The sequence below is a fragment of the Camelus ferus genome, chromosome X (genome assembly GCF_009834535.1).
Source record: "Camelus ferus isolate YT-003-E chromosome X, BCGSAC_Cfer_1.0, whole genome shotgun sequence".
NCBI classification, from domain to species: domain Eukaryota; kingdom Metazoa; phylum Chordata; class Mammalia; order Artiodactyla; family Camelidae; genus Camelus; species Camelus ferus.
The window spans coordinates 24130643-24146818 of NC_045732.1; the positions used below are offsets into that span (position 1 = coordinate 24130643).

The 16176-nt window shown below is 40.6% G+C and overlaps 1 protein-coding gene across 1 annotated transcript in view; it reads right to left on the reverse strand.

The window, feature by feature from the left end:
- PHEX (phosphate regulating endopeptidase homolog X-linked) overlaps window positions 1-16176 on the reverse strand; it is a 186894-nt gene that overhangs the window by 118503 nt on the left and 52215 nt on the right. The window contains exons 6-10 of the mRNA XM_006192807.2: window positions 14899-14985; window positions 13622-13848; window positions 6177-6245; window positions 3523-3639; window positions 659-742 (exon numbers count right to left, since the gene is read on the reverse strand). Coding sequence (XP_006192869.1) covers window positions 659-742; window positions 3523-3639; window positions 6177-6245; window positions 13622-13848; window positions 14899-14985 — 584 coding nt within the window. The remainder of the gene's footprint in view (window positions 1-658; window positions 743-3522; window positions 3640-6176; window positions 6246-13621; window positions 13849-14898; window positions 14986-16176) is intronic.

Genomic DNA, 16176 nt, shown 5'->3' on the forward strand with positions numbered 1-16176 from the left:
GCTAATCCAAAAGTCATTTCCACTCTTTTTCTCTTCTTTTCCTCCCTTGTCTGCCTCTACTTTGAAATGGAAAACCAATTACTCACTCGCCTAGCCTACCTTGTAGGTAGGGATGGCCACTTGCCCCAATCCTACTCAGTGAGAAATAAAGGGAAGACATCTGGGAATATTCTAGAAGGCTCTGGTTTTTTCTGGTATAAGAGATAGACATGGCCCTCACTGGCCCTTCCTCCTTCTTCCTGCCCTGATGGCAGATGTGACATATGCAGCTGTGGCAGCCACCTTACAACTGTGAGTTATCTAACACAACATCAAAAAGCCAACACACTAAGAAGAGTAGAGTGGAAAGAAAGAAGCTGGCTCTTTGACAACACTGGGCAACAGCAAAACCAGTACAGCCACCTGTGTCTAGACTTTTGTCAAATAAGAAAATGGGCTTTAAGTTTTTAAGCCACTCTTGGAAAGGTTTTCTGAAACCTTTAAAAGAAGGCATTCTGATGCACAGATAAGAGGTATTTTACGTGATGACTGACAAAGAGGATGATGACCCAAGAGACCAATGGTAGGTTTTACGAGTCAAAAATTTACAAAGAGGTGAAAAAGAATTGCTTGTCAAATGACCAGTTAAGATAAAATCTCCTCGATCATTTTCACCAACCTGGGGGATCATAGCGCTCAGCTGGGAAATGTTCATTTTGTTGTACATGGCCTCACTGGTTCGGTTTTCATGTGGAATCATTATCTGTTGGAAAGAGACTTTGGTTATTTTTTCAAATGAACCATTTCTTACTGCATGACTACTTTCTACATGTGCCAAAACATCTGCATAGTATCATAAACTTTTTTAAGATTTTGGTGTGCTGCCAAATCTGAGAGATAGAAAAAAAGATACCACTTTAGGCAAGATTAAGAAAATAAAAAGAAATTTTCCAGTCCTGTTCAGTGTGAAACACTGTCCTTGGTACAAAAATAACTACTCAAAGCCCTCCCTAACCTATAATGTGGATGGACAAAATCTATTACTGGCTCAGGTTTGACAGCCAAACTAAGGTTGGGCAATTGAGACAAACATCCCGCCGTCACCTGTGGTGTCCCGGTAATGACCTCAGTAGTTCATGGACTACAGACCACCCCTTCATCCCTAGAGGAACAGTGTCACTGAAGAGCACTACACTGTTTGAACAGCACTGCCACCCGTGACCATTCTGTCAACAGCTCGTTTCCTCACGTCTCCTATTCCCTCTGGTTTCTCTGGCCTTAAGACTCCCCTGGCCCCACTGCTAGGGGTGTGGGTTCAGCCACCAGTCAGACACACTTCCAAGTCTCCATCTCCAGCCCTGGCTCTTTCCATTCCCAGTACTTATGCTCTTGGCCAACTTGCCAATGCCAAATCTAAGCTTCTGGCCTCTGCCATGTTTAATCTAAGAAGAGCAGCAATGATGACCTTCCTCAAGGGCCATCTTAATCACTTCCATGGACAGGTAGCAGCTCCCCATGCCCCTGAGCCACACTATGATTTTGCCTTAAGGCCCTCCATCACCTGAGTCCCTTACATTAAACTTGCCACCTTCCAACTCACACAGGACTCTCCTTACCCTTGCATCCCTATCCACCATCACCACCTTCATGGTTTGAACTATAATTCAAGACTGCCTGTGATTCATTTTCTCTTTCAAGTCTTTCCAATTAGCCTCCACTTGGCTCTAATCTCAAGGGACACGCCATCAACAAGACCTCCCTTTATATACACCTCTCTAGCTGGGATCAGTTAAATGCAAACTTCCATGGCTGTATTTACATTTTTTGTGTTTAGCTAGGTTTTCCTGTCTCCCCAGCTTCAGAAGTTTCCCTAGGACTACGTGCCCCACTAATTTTCAATGTCCCTAGTGACCTGGGACTTAAGAGACAAAGGTGAGCATTACTGGCGGGCCAAAAATCCTCAAATCACAAATTTTTCAAGACAAAATCACAGAGGGCTGAGTGGCAGACATCTGCCCCTCTTTTCTAAATGCTTCAGTGCCCTCAGCTTCTCCCTCCTCGCCCTCAACTGGAGAGACTTCATGTAACTCATAAACAGCTTCCTGGCTCTAGGTGAGGCACTGCCTCCGAGAACATCCACACTCCCCCTCCCTCTACTCAGGCTCACAGGCCCAGGTTGGAGCCCTCTGGCCTCAGAGCTGTTTTCAGCTATCTGCCAGCTACATTGTCCCACCCCATGGATCTGTCACTTCATTTAGCCTCTTGACAATTCCCAGTCTTGCCTCAGCCCAGCTGTTTTTAGTTCCCTTTTTGGTCCAAATCCCTGGCTCATGGCAAGGCCTTTCCCGCTGTTCAGAGCTTCAGTCCAAATTGGATCTCTGGGTCTCCAATTAGCCTGGGAAGGGAACCCAGATGGCCTCTAGACATGGCTTAGAGGCAGTGTGTGACTCCAGGACATCTGCAGCGGTCCTTGCACAGTCTTCAAAGGTGACTTGCAGGAATGAACTTTTTGCGCTGCAAGGAGTCATCTGGAGAAAGATCCACACACACCGCTGCCGCCGAGAGAACAATTCCTCCTGACCCTGCCCATCACCCCACTCTTCACCGTGGCGCCCCCCCCCCACCACCTCGCCAAACACAAACCCAGCAACTCTCAGACTCACATGCACTTCAGGGTTTTGGCCAACTTCTGTTATAAAACACTACCAACCAATATGCAACAGTTTCTTGACAAAAGGATCATTTTTTTTTTCACTACCAGGTATCTCCACAAGCAGATTTCACCATATTTGTTCCCTCTGGTCCTGGGAATGTATACAGACTTTATACTTTGCTTCTTCTAGAAAAAGTTATTCTTTTAGGATTTCTCATGATTCTCCCATAAGTTTTTTCTTATATCTTTTTGTCTCCACCATGAGCCTGAACGAATTTAAAAGGTGACCTATACAGAACACGGCATATGACACAATGACATTCGTTAAACTGGGGCAAGAAAAGAATGAAAAACAGGCCTGGGGACAAAGCAGCAATAGAAAGGCAGCTAAAAAATGCTTACCAACATGCTTGAATACACTTTCTATATCAAATTATGTATCCACTATGGGTGCATATAGACTTTCCAAAGTTCCAATCTTAGATCAGACTGACTCTGAGTAGGAATGGTGTATAGAGTGAACTAGACTAAAAATAACCTTCTACTCAAGCCAAATCACTAAGGATGTATTAAATATATATTCTTCAGTTGAAGCCAAATAGGAGTTTCTCTAGGGAAATAAGCGTCTCTCCCTGCTGCTGTCCTTTGGCCACAGCTGAGCAGCATGTGGTCACTGAATGGGCTTCAAACAGGAGGAATGAAGAGCTCTTCTTTCTGTCATGGTTTTTCTTCCTGTTACTTCCCGGGGAGGAGGGGTGGGGATGATATTAGTTCTACCTTAGACCCAAAGGACAATGTCACAGAACACTTTTTTATTCATATTTTCATTCAGGGTATACTGCCTTTAAAATAAGGAAAAGGAAAAAAAAAGATTTTAGATTAAGACTTACCTCAGCTATCTTAATTTCCAATCTAAGCACCGACTTCATGTCATGCTCTGCTCGGGAACTATTAGCTCCCAAAAGCACGGCAGTATCCACCATGAACTTGTAAAGGGCATCCCGATACTGTAAGAGATAAAAAAGCAAGTGACCATGACAACAGCTTATTAGGAAGTATGTTTCAGGGACACGGAAGAGCAGAAACAGCGGGTGGAAATAAATGCCCTTTATTTTCACTCTGTTCTCAAAGTGTGGTATAGGCATTATGCACTACCAACTACCCACCTGCCACCTTGGGACAAAGAAGAGTGATGGCTCCTTGAGTACTGCTTCCAAGAGAGACAGAGATGTCCAGCCACCAGAGAACTGGTTTTCTGGCAACCAGAGATATTATGGATACATGAAACATCTCCAAATGAGCCCAGAATAGTTAAAAATCAGACTCCTCTTTCCAGGCAAGTAAGGCTCTAAAAAATTAATGGGGAAGAACTATTGCTAAAAGCAGGAGGCATGATCCATGAAGACTGGTGAGAACTATGATTCATTCTCTTCCAGCTCAATTTACCCACCTTCACACTAAGAAACAAAGGACAAGCGATCACAGCCCTATGTCTTTTCAGTTTTGTATGGTTTGTACAAAGTCCTCCTCACTAACTCAGGGTAAAAAGGGAGAGAAGAGAGGAATGATGAAGAGAAACCTAGCAAATATAGAATTTCTTCCCTGCATGTTCATAAACCCATTTTTAAGCTATTCATATGTTATTGGAGTGGGGGACCTTACTTTATGGGAAATGAGGAATCTTGTTGGAGGTCACCTCCCCTTTCAGATATATTTGTGAGAACTCAATACACCAGGTGTTAAACTGTTTCATACTTATGCTATGAGAATAAGATTTCCTAACAAACACCTTGATTCTGTAGAGCTGTTCTTACAATGTTTATGACTTTGAGACCTATACAGTGCTTGGCATATAGCAGGCCCTTAATAAATATTTGTTGAATCAGTAAGCAAGCTTTGCAAATAATTATAATTAGAAATGTTTTGCAATTCCCAGTTCAATTCCAAAAATATTTATTCAGTCAGTACACATGCAAGATGTATTGCTAGTCCTTCTGTGCGCATGAGGTGTACAGATGAAAAATTAAATAATACTCGAGTCTGGTCCTCAGTGTGGGATCCTGTGAGGGAGATAAACAGGTCATTATTAACTGTAACACTAGCAAGACCAAAATAAGTTTCTTAATAAAGTTGCTAAGTGCTTGGAAACTCAAGAACAGGACAATTTCAGCCTTGGGAAACCACGGACATAGTATTTAAAGGAGACAAGTTCAGGAGCAGTGAGGAGTCCTGTAAGGTGGGTGAGCTGCCTTTGTTGGGGGGAAGAATAAAAATAGATGAGACAGCAAAGGTGGTTTAGGACCAGGTCTTGAAGAGGCCTTGAACTCCCCCTCAGGAACTGAGAGCCTAGCTTATGAGCAGAAGCATGCTGGGAGCTATGCTTTGAGAAGAGAACTTGTCAAGTGGGGCTAAGAAGGCAAAGAAATGAAAGGGAGGAGGAAAGAGTTAAAAACGCTACTGGCTATCGTCAAGTCAGGGTTAACAAGGCTCTAACCTAAGGTAGTAAGTACGGAAAGCAGGGACCAGGTGGAAGAGATATTTTGAAGGCAGAATCTACAAGACCTGACTGACTGATTATAGGGTGGGGAGAATATATCAAGCCTGGTTGTTTAAAAGGTGGTGACCCCAGCAGAAACAGAGATGCCAAAAGTTCAAACAGATTGGCAAAAGTTCACTCTGTCCACTATCGAGAAGAAAAACTTGCCAACTTTCTCGGGTGAGTGCCCTCAGCCAGAAAGTTGCCTAGGATCTTGGCTAGCTTTCTGCCTGCCAGACCCTTCTAGATACAGGGTTTCCTATCAGCAAAGAAACAGGGAATTCCACTGCAAGCCTGCACTTCCCAGTCTAAGTTCCTGCATTCTTAGGCTGAGCCAGAAACCTGAGAGCTCCCTGGTTAAGGGTCTCCTGGGTCTAAGGCTCCTTTGGAAGTTTAATAAAGTTTCCAAAATGAATTCAAAGTGTCAGGAATAAACCAGCTCTAATCCAATCTCCAGGAAACTACTAGGTTTCCAAGCCAACCCAAGAAGTCGAACCAGATTGATCCCATCTGTTTCTGATTAACCTTACATTAACCTGGAGCACCAGTTAAGAAAACAGATTCCTGAGCCCCACTTCAAGTCTACTAAATCGGACTCTCCATGGCTGAGGCCGAAAAACCAACATTGAATAGAAATTTCTCAGGTGATGAATTTGGGAACCACTGTCGACTGGGTATCCATCCCCACACTTCTACAATACATTGTGAGCTCTCTGCACTTCTGAGGAATGGCTGCAAGCTCATTCCTTCATTACTCCATTTTTGGGTGTCTTCCCAGCTCAACCATGAGGGCACTGAGCACAGTGACTTGTACAGCCTTCATTCCCAGACTTTGAGGAAACAGGGAGTGTCATTTATCGGCCTGAATAAAAGGCCTTTGCTTCCTACATTGGGAAGATGGTCATCAAACACCCACAATGCTCAATTCCCTCAATTCTAGTAAAGAGTCAGGGATCTGAGAACAACTTACAAACCCAACAATGCCCAACAAGGTGCAGTCAAACTTACAGACTTGGCTTCTGTGCTATTATCAAGGTAGTCTTCCCTCACGGCTAGAGAGAGAGCTGCTTGGTCCAGCTGTTGAAACAAAATACAAAGCATTTTGCTTGCAGCATAAATTCTCAAGTACCATGGTAACAAAAGTCAAGAGATCTACACCCCAGCCATATTTTGAGCATGTGTCACCATTAGAAAAACAATTAACTACGCTCAGAGCTACTTGCAAACAGGCACTTCAGCAATGAAAGATACTATATCAGAGACCTGCCCCTGCTTCATGATTTCTAACCCTTTTGAGGTTCTATCAATATTGAATAGCATCAAAGCTATCTGAGTTGGAATAGGTCTTAGAGATTATCTGATTCTCCCCCTTATTTGATGGGTGGAGAAACAAAATCCAGGGCAGTGATGTGACTTCCCCAAGTTAACAGTAACACACCTAGGCAGAGCTCAGAGAATCATTGTCTCTTGTCACCAGACCCACCCTTCTTCTCTACAGATTATCATACTCAGTGAAGTCAGACACAGATAGACAAATACCATATGGTATCTCTTATATGTGGAATCTTAAAAAAAAAGATACAAAAGAACTTATTTATAAAACAGAAATAGACTCACAAACATAGAAAACTTATGGTTACCAAAAGGGGGGGGGGAGATAAATTAGGAGTTTGGGATTAACACATACACACTACTGTATATAAAACAGATAAGCAACAAGGACCTACTGTATAGCACAGGGAACTATATTCAGTATCTTGTAATAACCTATAACGGAAAAGAATCTGAAAAACAATATACATATATAACTGATTCAGTCTGCTGTATACCTGAAACTAACACAACACTGTAAGTCAACTATACTTCAATTTTTCAAAATGTGCTACAATTGGACATCCATTTGCCAAAAAAATTAATCTCAACCCATACCTCAAAACTTGTACAAAAATTAATTCAAGATGAATCACAGACCCACATGTAAAACCTAACACTATAAAACTTCTATAAGAAAACATAGAGGAAAATCTTTTTCCCATAAGGTGACTTTTCTTTACTCCCAGTGCCCCAAACTCTTTCTAGACAGAGTTCTTAGAAACAACACAAAAATCAGAGCCATAAGAGAAAAAATAAATTGGACTTCATCATCATTAAAATTTTTTGTTCTGTAAAAGACATTGTTAAGAGAATGAAAAAGACAAGCTACAGACAGGGAGAAAATATTTGAAAATCACATGACAAAGGACTTGTATCCAGAGTATACAAAGAGCCCTCACAACTCAGTAAGAAAACAAACCCAATTTAAAACTGGACAAAAGATCTGAACAGACACTTCACCACAAAAAATATTCAGATGGAAAATAAATTCATGAAAAGATGCTGAACATCACTAGTTATTAGCAAAAAGTAAATTAAACCCACATAAAACACCACTACACAGCTACTAGATTGGCGAAAAAAAAACCCCAAAAAAACCCAAAACCTGGTAATACCAACTGCTGACAAGGATGTGGAAAAATTGGATCACTCATACACTGCTAGTGGGAATGAAACATGGCAGAGCCACTTTGGAAACCAGTTTGACAGTTTTTTATGAAATTAAACATACACCTATGTATGACCTCTCACTTCCTAGCTATTTACCCAAGATAAATAAAAAGTATGCTCACAAAAAACCTACATGTAACATTATTCATTATCACCAAAAAATGGAAACAACCCAAATGTTCCTTAACTTGCAAATGGATAAACTCTGATACACGATGGACTGCTACTCAGTCCTAAAAAGGAATGAACTACTGATACATGCAACAACATGGGCAAATTTTAATCACATTCCAAAAAAAGGCAAAACTACAGGGACAGAAAATAGGGTTTGGGGATGGGGAAAGTGGATGACTACAAAAGGGCAACATGAGGTAAATCTGGGGCAAGTGATGGAACTATTCTCTTCCCTGGTTATGGTGGTGATTACATGACTCCATGCATTTGTAAAAACTTAAAAGGCTTGTGCATCACAAAAAGTGAATTTAACTGTATGTAAATTCTAAAATAAGTAAAATTTTTTAAAGGTCCAGAAACTTCTCTAAATCTATGGCTGTTCTTTCTTGAATATTAGTAACTGCCCAAGGACTGAGTAAAACTGATCCCAACAGCAGATTTTCTAACTTAAATCTTACTCACATATAAAAAAAAGTTAAGCCACATTAATAAAATACAAAATCTAAATGATAAATCTAAAGTTAGTGGCACCTGAATAAAAACTGGATCCTACATGCATGCCCCTATCATAAGTTTATATGTCTTTACGTTGTTTTGATCTATCTCCTCTAATTTCATCTTTCTCTTACTGTAATCTCAAAAAATTTTTAATACATAAACTCTGTATAGGATCATCATTTTTTATGAAAATCCCCTTCATACACAAGAAATTCCACAAAGGCCAAGTTAAGAGTTAGTTACGAAAAATTCAAGGAAACATATTGCTCTTGTTTCAAGGAGGAAGAAGATGTTTTCATAACATCCATCATGCCTGTATGTATTGTTAAAAACCTCAAATTATTGTGTTCGATCTTCTCTAATTGACCTCAAACAATCAAGTCACAAGCCGGCCTGGCTTCACTGTATTCCAATTCCCAGTATACCACCATTTCTTCCAAAAATTTAGTAAGCCAGGAAGATGAAACACAATATTATGATTAAGATGCTTTGGCTTTCAATTAGATTTGGACCACTTGGAGAATTTTTTGAGCTTTAGTCTCAAAGGAAAGGAAACTGTGTAGACAATATCAAGAAAGCCAAAGCTTCCCTCTGATGAAATGAAGTTAAATTCCCTTATTATAAAAGTTTAGACGATCCAAGTGAAGTTACCAGACATTTTTTAAACCTTCAGATTGCTATGGTTTCTAGGGAACATCTTAAATATACCAAACAGATTGAATAAAGTCAGTTAACCAAATCTCATTAGACACATACAAACTCTTGAGGCAAAAGGCTTTCTCAAGAGGCCAGTATTAGGACACTATGCTACCTGAGGTTTTTTAATCCCTGCATTTATAACTAATATGAATATTGCAAGTAGGAAATACGTGCTTAGGAAATACAATATTTTGAACTCAAATATGAATTTTTTTTTTTGCCAACTGCAATAAACCACAGATTAGGAAACAAAGTAGTAATACAAAAAGAAACATCACACAAATTGTGATGTAGGAAAAAGGACAAAGAAGTTAGAAAAAGTTCGTTTCCAAGGAAATCTCTCCTTGTCATCCTTATGGATTTTGCAGGCCACTGGGTGATGATGACTTTAAGTCACTGTTTCAGTAACAAATACTGAGACAACTCTGTATCCTTCCAAACACTCCTTCAGGATCACATATATTCAAGCCTTTTATTGTTCCTTAAATCCTTATTCTTGCTATCTCCTTACACAAAATAAACCCAAACATATGTAGCAAAATATGTTTTGAGGCATTAACTTCTGTTGTTTCCTGCATTTTTATACTTCCTTTCTCCCATTTAAGCCTGCGGCCAATTCTGCGCCATCTTGCCACAGGGGGAACTTCACAGAGGACCACTGTGTGCATCTGAGCAACCCTTGTTGCCAAACTGCATGTCCTGGGTGTGAGAGTACATCTGCCCATTGGAAAGGTGCCTTTTTTCTTTACCCAAAGGCGCCACCTGCTCACCCAATAGTATGCCCACAGTGCTGTGTCTTCCCGAAGGAGTCCTTTTTCTTATTTCCATGGGTTTGTAGGATTAGAAAAGCTAGGAACATTGAGTAAAGTAGAACATGACAGAAAAGGAAGTCTAAGTACAATGAGGGAGGAGAGTCTGGGGTAAGAGAGAGTTCTCCCAGAGCAAAAAGAGGATCTCCTTGACAACCAAAGAAGTCAGAGTTTCTCGTGAGCAGAGAGACCAGTCAGTGCCCCTAGAAAATGGCAGGATTCGAGAGGGGGTGGGAGGTCCAGGGCCCCAGCAGCAGAGAGGCACACTTGAAGGGGCCACGTGGGCTGGGATGGCAGGTTTCTTTTCAGAAACAGGTAACTGATGATCGGAGGGTACTCCTCCCAGTGCCCTTGGAGAAACCTGAGAAATGGGGTAGATGGGAGGTGCGGAAGGGCCGAGACTGGTTCTGTTTCCAACTAAAAGGTGAGGTGGAAGCTCAGAGTCAGAGATGAGATTGACTAAAGAAAATGCCTATTTCTCACACATCTGAACTTGAGATCTGAGAGGTGGGTTTGGCACAAAAAATGAAGAGAAACATTCCCCAAATGGTTCTGACCAGTTGCCTGGTCATGCTTTAAGGGAAAGGTACCTTTGTCATGTGCCACTGTATACTAGTATCTCTCCTGTAAACTGTCACCAAATTCAGCTCATTTAAATCTCACAGCAACAGTGAAAAGTAAATTCTAATTCTCTCTTCATTACACACAGGGAAAAAGACTGGGAGACGTAAAACAATTTGCACAAAGACATTCCATGAATAAATCACAAAGCCAAACCATGAACCTAATCTCTTTAACTCCAAAGCCTACTCTTTTTTACATTACAGCAGTGGTTTTCAAACTATGTTCCACAAAACCTAAAAGGTGCTTCAAAGGCTCCAAATATGCTGTTAGCTTTTTTAAAGTCTTAACTATTTCTAATAAAAGCAACTACATGGGCAGCCATCAATACACTAGTTTTTTTTTTTTGTCAGGTTCACTGGGTTTTATGCCGTTCTCAGAAGAAAGCTTTTCCTACCAGTTTATCTAGAAACATGCTTGAACTTCTTGCAGCTGTGTCATCATTAGGATGACTGCAGTTTTATTTTGTTAATGCAGGTGTCTGAATATTCACACATATAAAACAGTACCCACACGGAAGAACAGGAATATAACTAAAGCAAATGTGCCCTGCACTCAAATGCCAGGCCACACTCAAACATCAGTTTGGAAGAAGCTGCCATCTTGGCAGAGGAGAGCAGCAGTAAGCACATGAGTGCCTCTTTACGTTTTGAGAGTGTTCCACCATTGACAGTTCAGTGTTTCTAGGATCAGTTTAATTGAATATTAAGCGTGCAAGGCAAGCTGTTAAAAACTGATTACCATGTTCCTCTATTTCCCACGCTTCCTATAAGCTGATAGTAAAACTAGAGGCTTGATTAGATCCGAGTTCATTTTTTTCTTTTCTTTTGGCATCACTGGTGATAGTGTATGCTTCCCACCACGTGGTATCAGGAGGCATACAAAATCTGGTTGCCCCACTTTTAGCAATGCTACCATTTGATACATGAGTTCTTCTGATGTCAGTCTGATCTCCTTGTCCTGAATTTCCCCATCAACCATTCATCTAATAGTTTCAGCAGCTATTGGTGATAGCGGCTTTGATCCTTTATTTCATTAGGGATCTTTAAAAATGGTAACTTTTTATTCCTATTATTACTCCTGCATTTTTAAAACTGATTCTCCTACAAAAAAAGAATTTTCCCTCATTAGCTATTAGGTTACCCTGAAATCAGTCAAATCCAGTATGTTGTAAATTAAAATAGACATATCAACCAAATACACAACGTGATTCTTTTTTGAAACCTGAATCAAGGACCAACAGTTTAATTTTTTTTTAAAGGATATATTTGAGACAATTAGGAAAACTGAGAATTAACTGAGTATTAGATGCTAATTATGGAATTATAATTACTTTTTTGGTTGTGATAATAGTCCTTTCCATCAGATAAACACTGATGCATTTACTAGTGTAATAATCTCATACCTTGGATTTGCTATAACATGCTCCAGCCTCCCCTCCAAAAGGAGGAGTTTAGACAAAACAGGAAGAGCCAAAAGTTGCTGGCTGTTGAAGTTGGGTTGATGAGTACATGGGAGTTTGTTGTACTATTCTTTTTACTTTTATTTGTATTATTTTCAATAAATAAATTCAATCGTTAGACTAGGTCCAGAAATCGGCAAAAAATGAAATGGTTATCATTTGCCTGTGTGTGAATCAAGATCTTCCATCATGCAACAGAGTGCATAAACTTAGGTTTGAAAGAGTCTCCAGCTTACTTCAAAACACCACTTAAGGAGTTTAGAAAGGATATCATACTAGTTCTGGAATTAAGCATGACAGTCTTAAAACCTGGTGTTTGTTTAAGTGAGCAATCTATCAACATGGGACAGCGGTCGCCTGGACCATCACCATCATGTAGACCACTGAAGAGCAGGTCTCATCTGGATAGTATTAGAATATGTCTCAGTGCCATGCAGTTGTTCCATCACCCAACGTGGAAATACAGCTGTCTCTGTAACTAAGAAATTTGCTCTTGAGTAGATGGGAATTCGTTCAGTGACTAAAGATTTTTTTTATTGAGACTCCTACTGCCTAAACTAGAGATGACAAACCGCAGCCCGCAGGCTAGCCCGCCGTACACCACACGCACTTATGTTCACGCTGCCTACAGCTGCTTCACCGGGGACAACAGCAGAGTCGTCGCATGGCCCACACAGCCTAAAATATTTACTATCTGGTCCTTTACAGAAAAACATTTGAATGCCCCTTGGTATAAATCAAAAAATAAACTCCAGGGTGTCAATTTTTAAAAGTTGACTTGTAGCCAGAGAGGATAATACAGTCTAAAGGTTTTATACTTCAATGATTTAAATATCAATATATCATTATTTTCTGGTTCAACAAAGAACAGAATTGGGAGGGAAAATCACTGACTTGACAAAATTTTCATTACCAAAGTAACTGTGGAGCCAAAAAAAAAAAAAAAAAAAAAAAAAACAAGATCAAAACACAAAGCAATTTGAGAAGTGTTATTTGTATTCCTGCCAAGCTCTTTCATTGATGAATTTCATTGTTGGCAGTTTTCCGACAGTCTCCTGATTTGACCAATGTAATACTCCACCTCGCAGTATGTCCTCATGGCCAATTCCTTTATGGAAGAGATGTTTACTCTCCCAACCAAAAATGCACCCAACCACTTAGACCAGAGCAAGCTCTCTTATCTTTTGAAAGGAAGGACAAGAGACTCAAGACTAAACTTGACAATGAAATCTTAGGCATGTACACAAGATGTTAGCGAAAGGAAAACAAGGACTCATAGCACGGGTTCACTCCTCCATCAGGGGAGGGAGGAGATCAGAGGAAGAGTAGTTCAGAAAGTCTCTGCAGGTCTGTCCCCCCTGGAATTTAGGGGCCCCACACATACTCAGGGTAGATATTTGAGGGCCAGATCACAGATCACTTGAAATTCACTCACTGGCTTCCTGAAAGACTGACAAAACCAGTTTGTTCCTGATTTACATTCTGTAAATGTGGGGGAGGGAGAGGGGATAGTCTAGATCCTAGCGGTTAACAGAATTTTTAACCCTATCATTTCACTAAGGTGGTAAGAGTCTCTTTCCCTGGGAAGGCAACCCAAAAGGTCAACCTTGGACTGAACAGAGAACATGAACAAGTCCTCACTATACCTTCAAGATGTGTTTGCTGGACACCTTGTCATCAGAAGACACATACAAACGGATGAACACAGAATTACTGTACTGGCCACGAAACGTTGCAAGCGTCTGCAGGAGGCTGAACTTTCTCTCTGACCAAACCCCTTCAGGACCAATATTAGATTCAAGCACAGGCCAGCGGAAAGGTGAGTGCCGCAGGATATGTAGCAGTGGCTTGGCATCTGCTTTTTCAATCGCTTCTGAAAGGGAGCAAATATGAAGGGAGAGTTAGAATTGCAAAGAACTGGATCACCAAACTAGAAAACAAGTATATCTTCTCAAGAGAAAATTCCAGTAAGGCCCCAACCTAACTTTTTGGGAGAGGTGCAGTGGATTGAGCATGACCACAGAGACAGAACTACCCATGACTCACACTTCAACATGACTGTCTAAACCTAGTGTTCTTGTCAGGAGAACTGACTAGGGAACCTGCCCAACATTTCCAATAAAAGGCAGGCTCACTATATTGACCCAAGCCAATAAGCATTGTGAAGCTGATAACACTCTGCAAGACTACAGAATAGTCCTAACTAAAGGAAACTGCTCGATAAAACTAATCATTCCCCAATAAAAATGAATCACTGCCTCAGACTCTTTCATCATCTTTGACTGCCCTCTTCTAGCTCACCAAATAATGCCCCAAAACCTAAACAAGTTAACATGCTTCCCAGAGGTACTGGCTTCTTCCTGCAATGGTCTTGACAAAACAAACCAGGTAAAACGTCAAGTGTCTCCTTTAACTCTAATCAGACCCAGGATGCTGAGACCAGCCTACAGCACCCAACAAAGATGCCTGTTAGGCTGATAGAGAAGCAGAAGGAGCCTGGCCCACCTGGGAATCTGGGTTTCTCTAGGCCCCAGGAGGTTCCATGGGACATAGCAACACTCCCAAGTGCCCTCCCTCCCAGGCTCCTCCTCAAATCAGACGTAGCCTCCAGATTCCGGTTTCTGTACCACATGCAGTAGGGTTTGCCCTTCTGACCCTGCCCAAGTTTCTCATGGACCAACTAACCCAAAGAATTCAAACCACCCACAGAAATAAAATTTTCTTATTTTCGCCATCAAGCCAGGAACAGGACATTAAGACCAGGCTAGTCAAAATTCAGTCTCGGAGAATTGCTCCTTCCTTAAACAACATTTTAATAGAAATCTTAGTAGTTATCTTTTTACTTAAACAATATCTATAACCATTAATAGAAGTCTGAAGAATAAGGGTGGTAAATATTTTATTTATTTTCTTTATTACTCACTCTCATTCATGCAAGATGAATAAAGGATTTTGGCTTTCTGTATGGCTTCAGTGTCCCTCCTTCTACTGACTGATTTCTCCAAAAGCACTAGAAAGGGTAAAAAGGGATTCATTAGTATCCACCTACACATGGTGCTGAGTTGGAGGTCATCTGATAATCACAGTCATAGTCTCCAGAAAGTTAAATGTAAAGACAGACAACTCTGCAAAAGACACATCTATAAAAGACACTCAGACAGAAGAACCTATTCCATGTTGCTTGAGGTTCAAATAAAAAATATTTAACATTCTCTTCTCCAAGGTTCTCCTAATTCAAAGAAACCAAAAGTTCAATTTCCAACTGAGACTGGACCTTCCACAGGGGTTAATGTTTTCTCCCACCTACACAAAAAGAAACAGAATTCATTTATTTAAGAACCAAAAACAACTGAACTCCATTTCTTGTTTCTGCACCGAGTAATATTCTCAACGGAGGCAATTTCATCAGGGTCGAGTTTCTTAAGATTTTTTGACAGCCCGGCCCCTCAGGGAGGTCACCTGGAAGAAATTTCCTATTAGAAGTTTTATTCAATGTTGCATAAACACACTGAGGACACGAAAGACGTTGTTTAGACAGGAAATGGAGAAGCAAGAATGGAAAGCCTACCCAGATTGCCTGAAAACTTGCCCATTTACACATTCAAAGTCCTGGCCATTTAAAATGAGGCCATGTATATAAAATGGTTGCCAGTATGGACATAAGCCCACCTGAAGAATGACTTTCTATTTATAAAATCACTGATGCTATTGTTTGAAGGTAGAAAATGATACCTGTCACTATTTCATGAAATAAGGAACTAGGAAAGCCAAGACTCAATAAAAACTACCCTCCGCCCCAAAAATACCATCTTAGATGTATAAGAGAGTATCAATTTACTGACATGAAGCCAAGACAAAGAATCCCCACACAGCACCACGGCAATCCCTTCATCGAGCTATGTCAAACTGCAATTGTCAAGGCATTTACCTCTGAAACACCCTAGCAGCTTCCAAATGATGGTACAACAGATGCTCCTACAATACTTGGAATAGCTTTCAAGATACAACGTACAGTGGTAATCAAGTTAAATAATTACATATTCCCTAAAGAGGGATCTACTTCTAAACTAGAAGTTCTACATTTCAAAAACAATGCAACCCAGAGCTTCTGTCCAGTTTTCTGTAAGCACCTGTACATCAAACAAGTTCATATAACTAGATAGATTCAATTAAAGTTGAACTGGATATGGGCCTATCAATT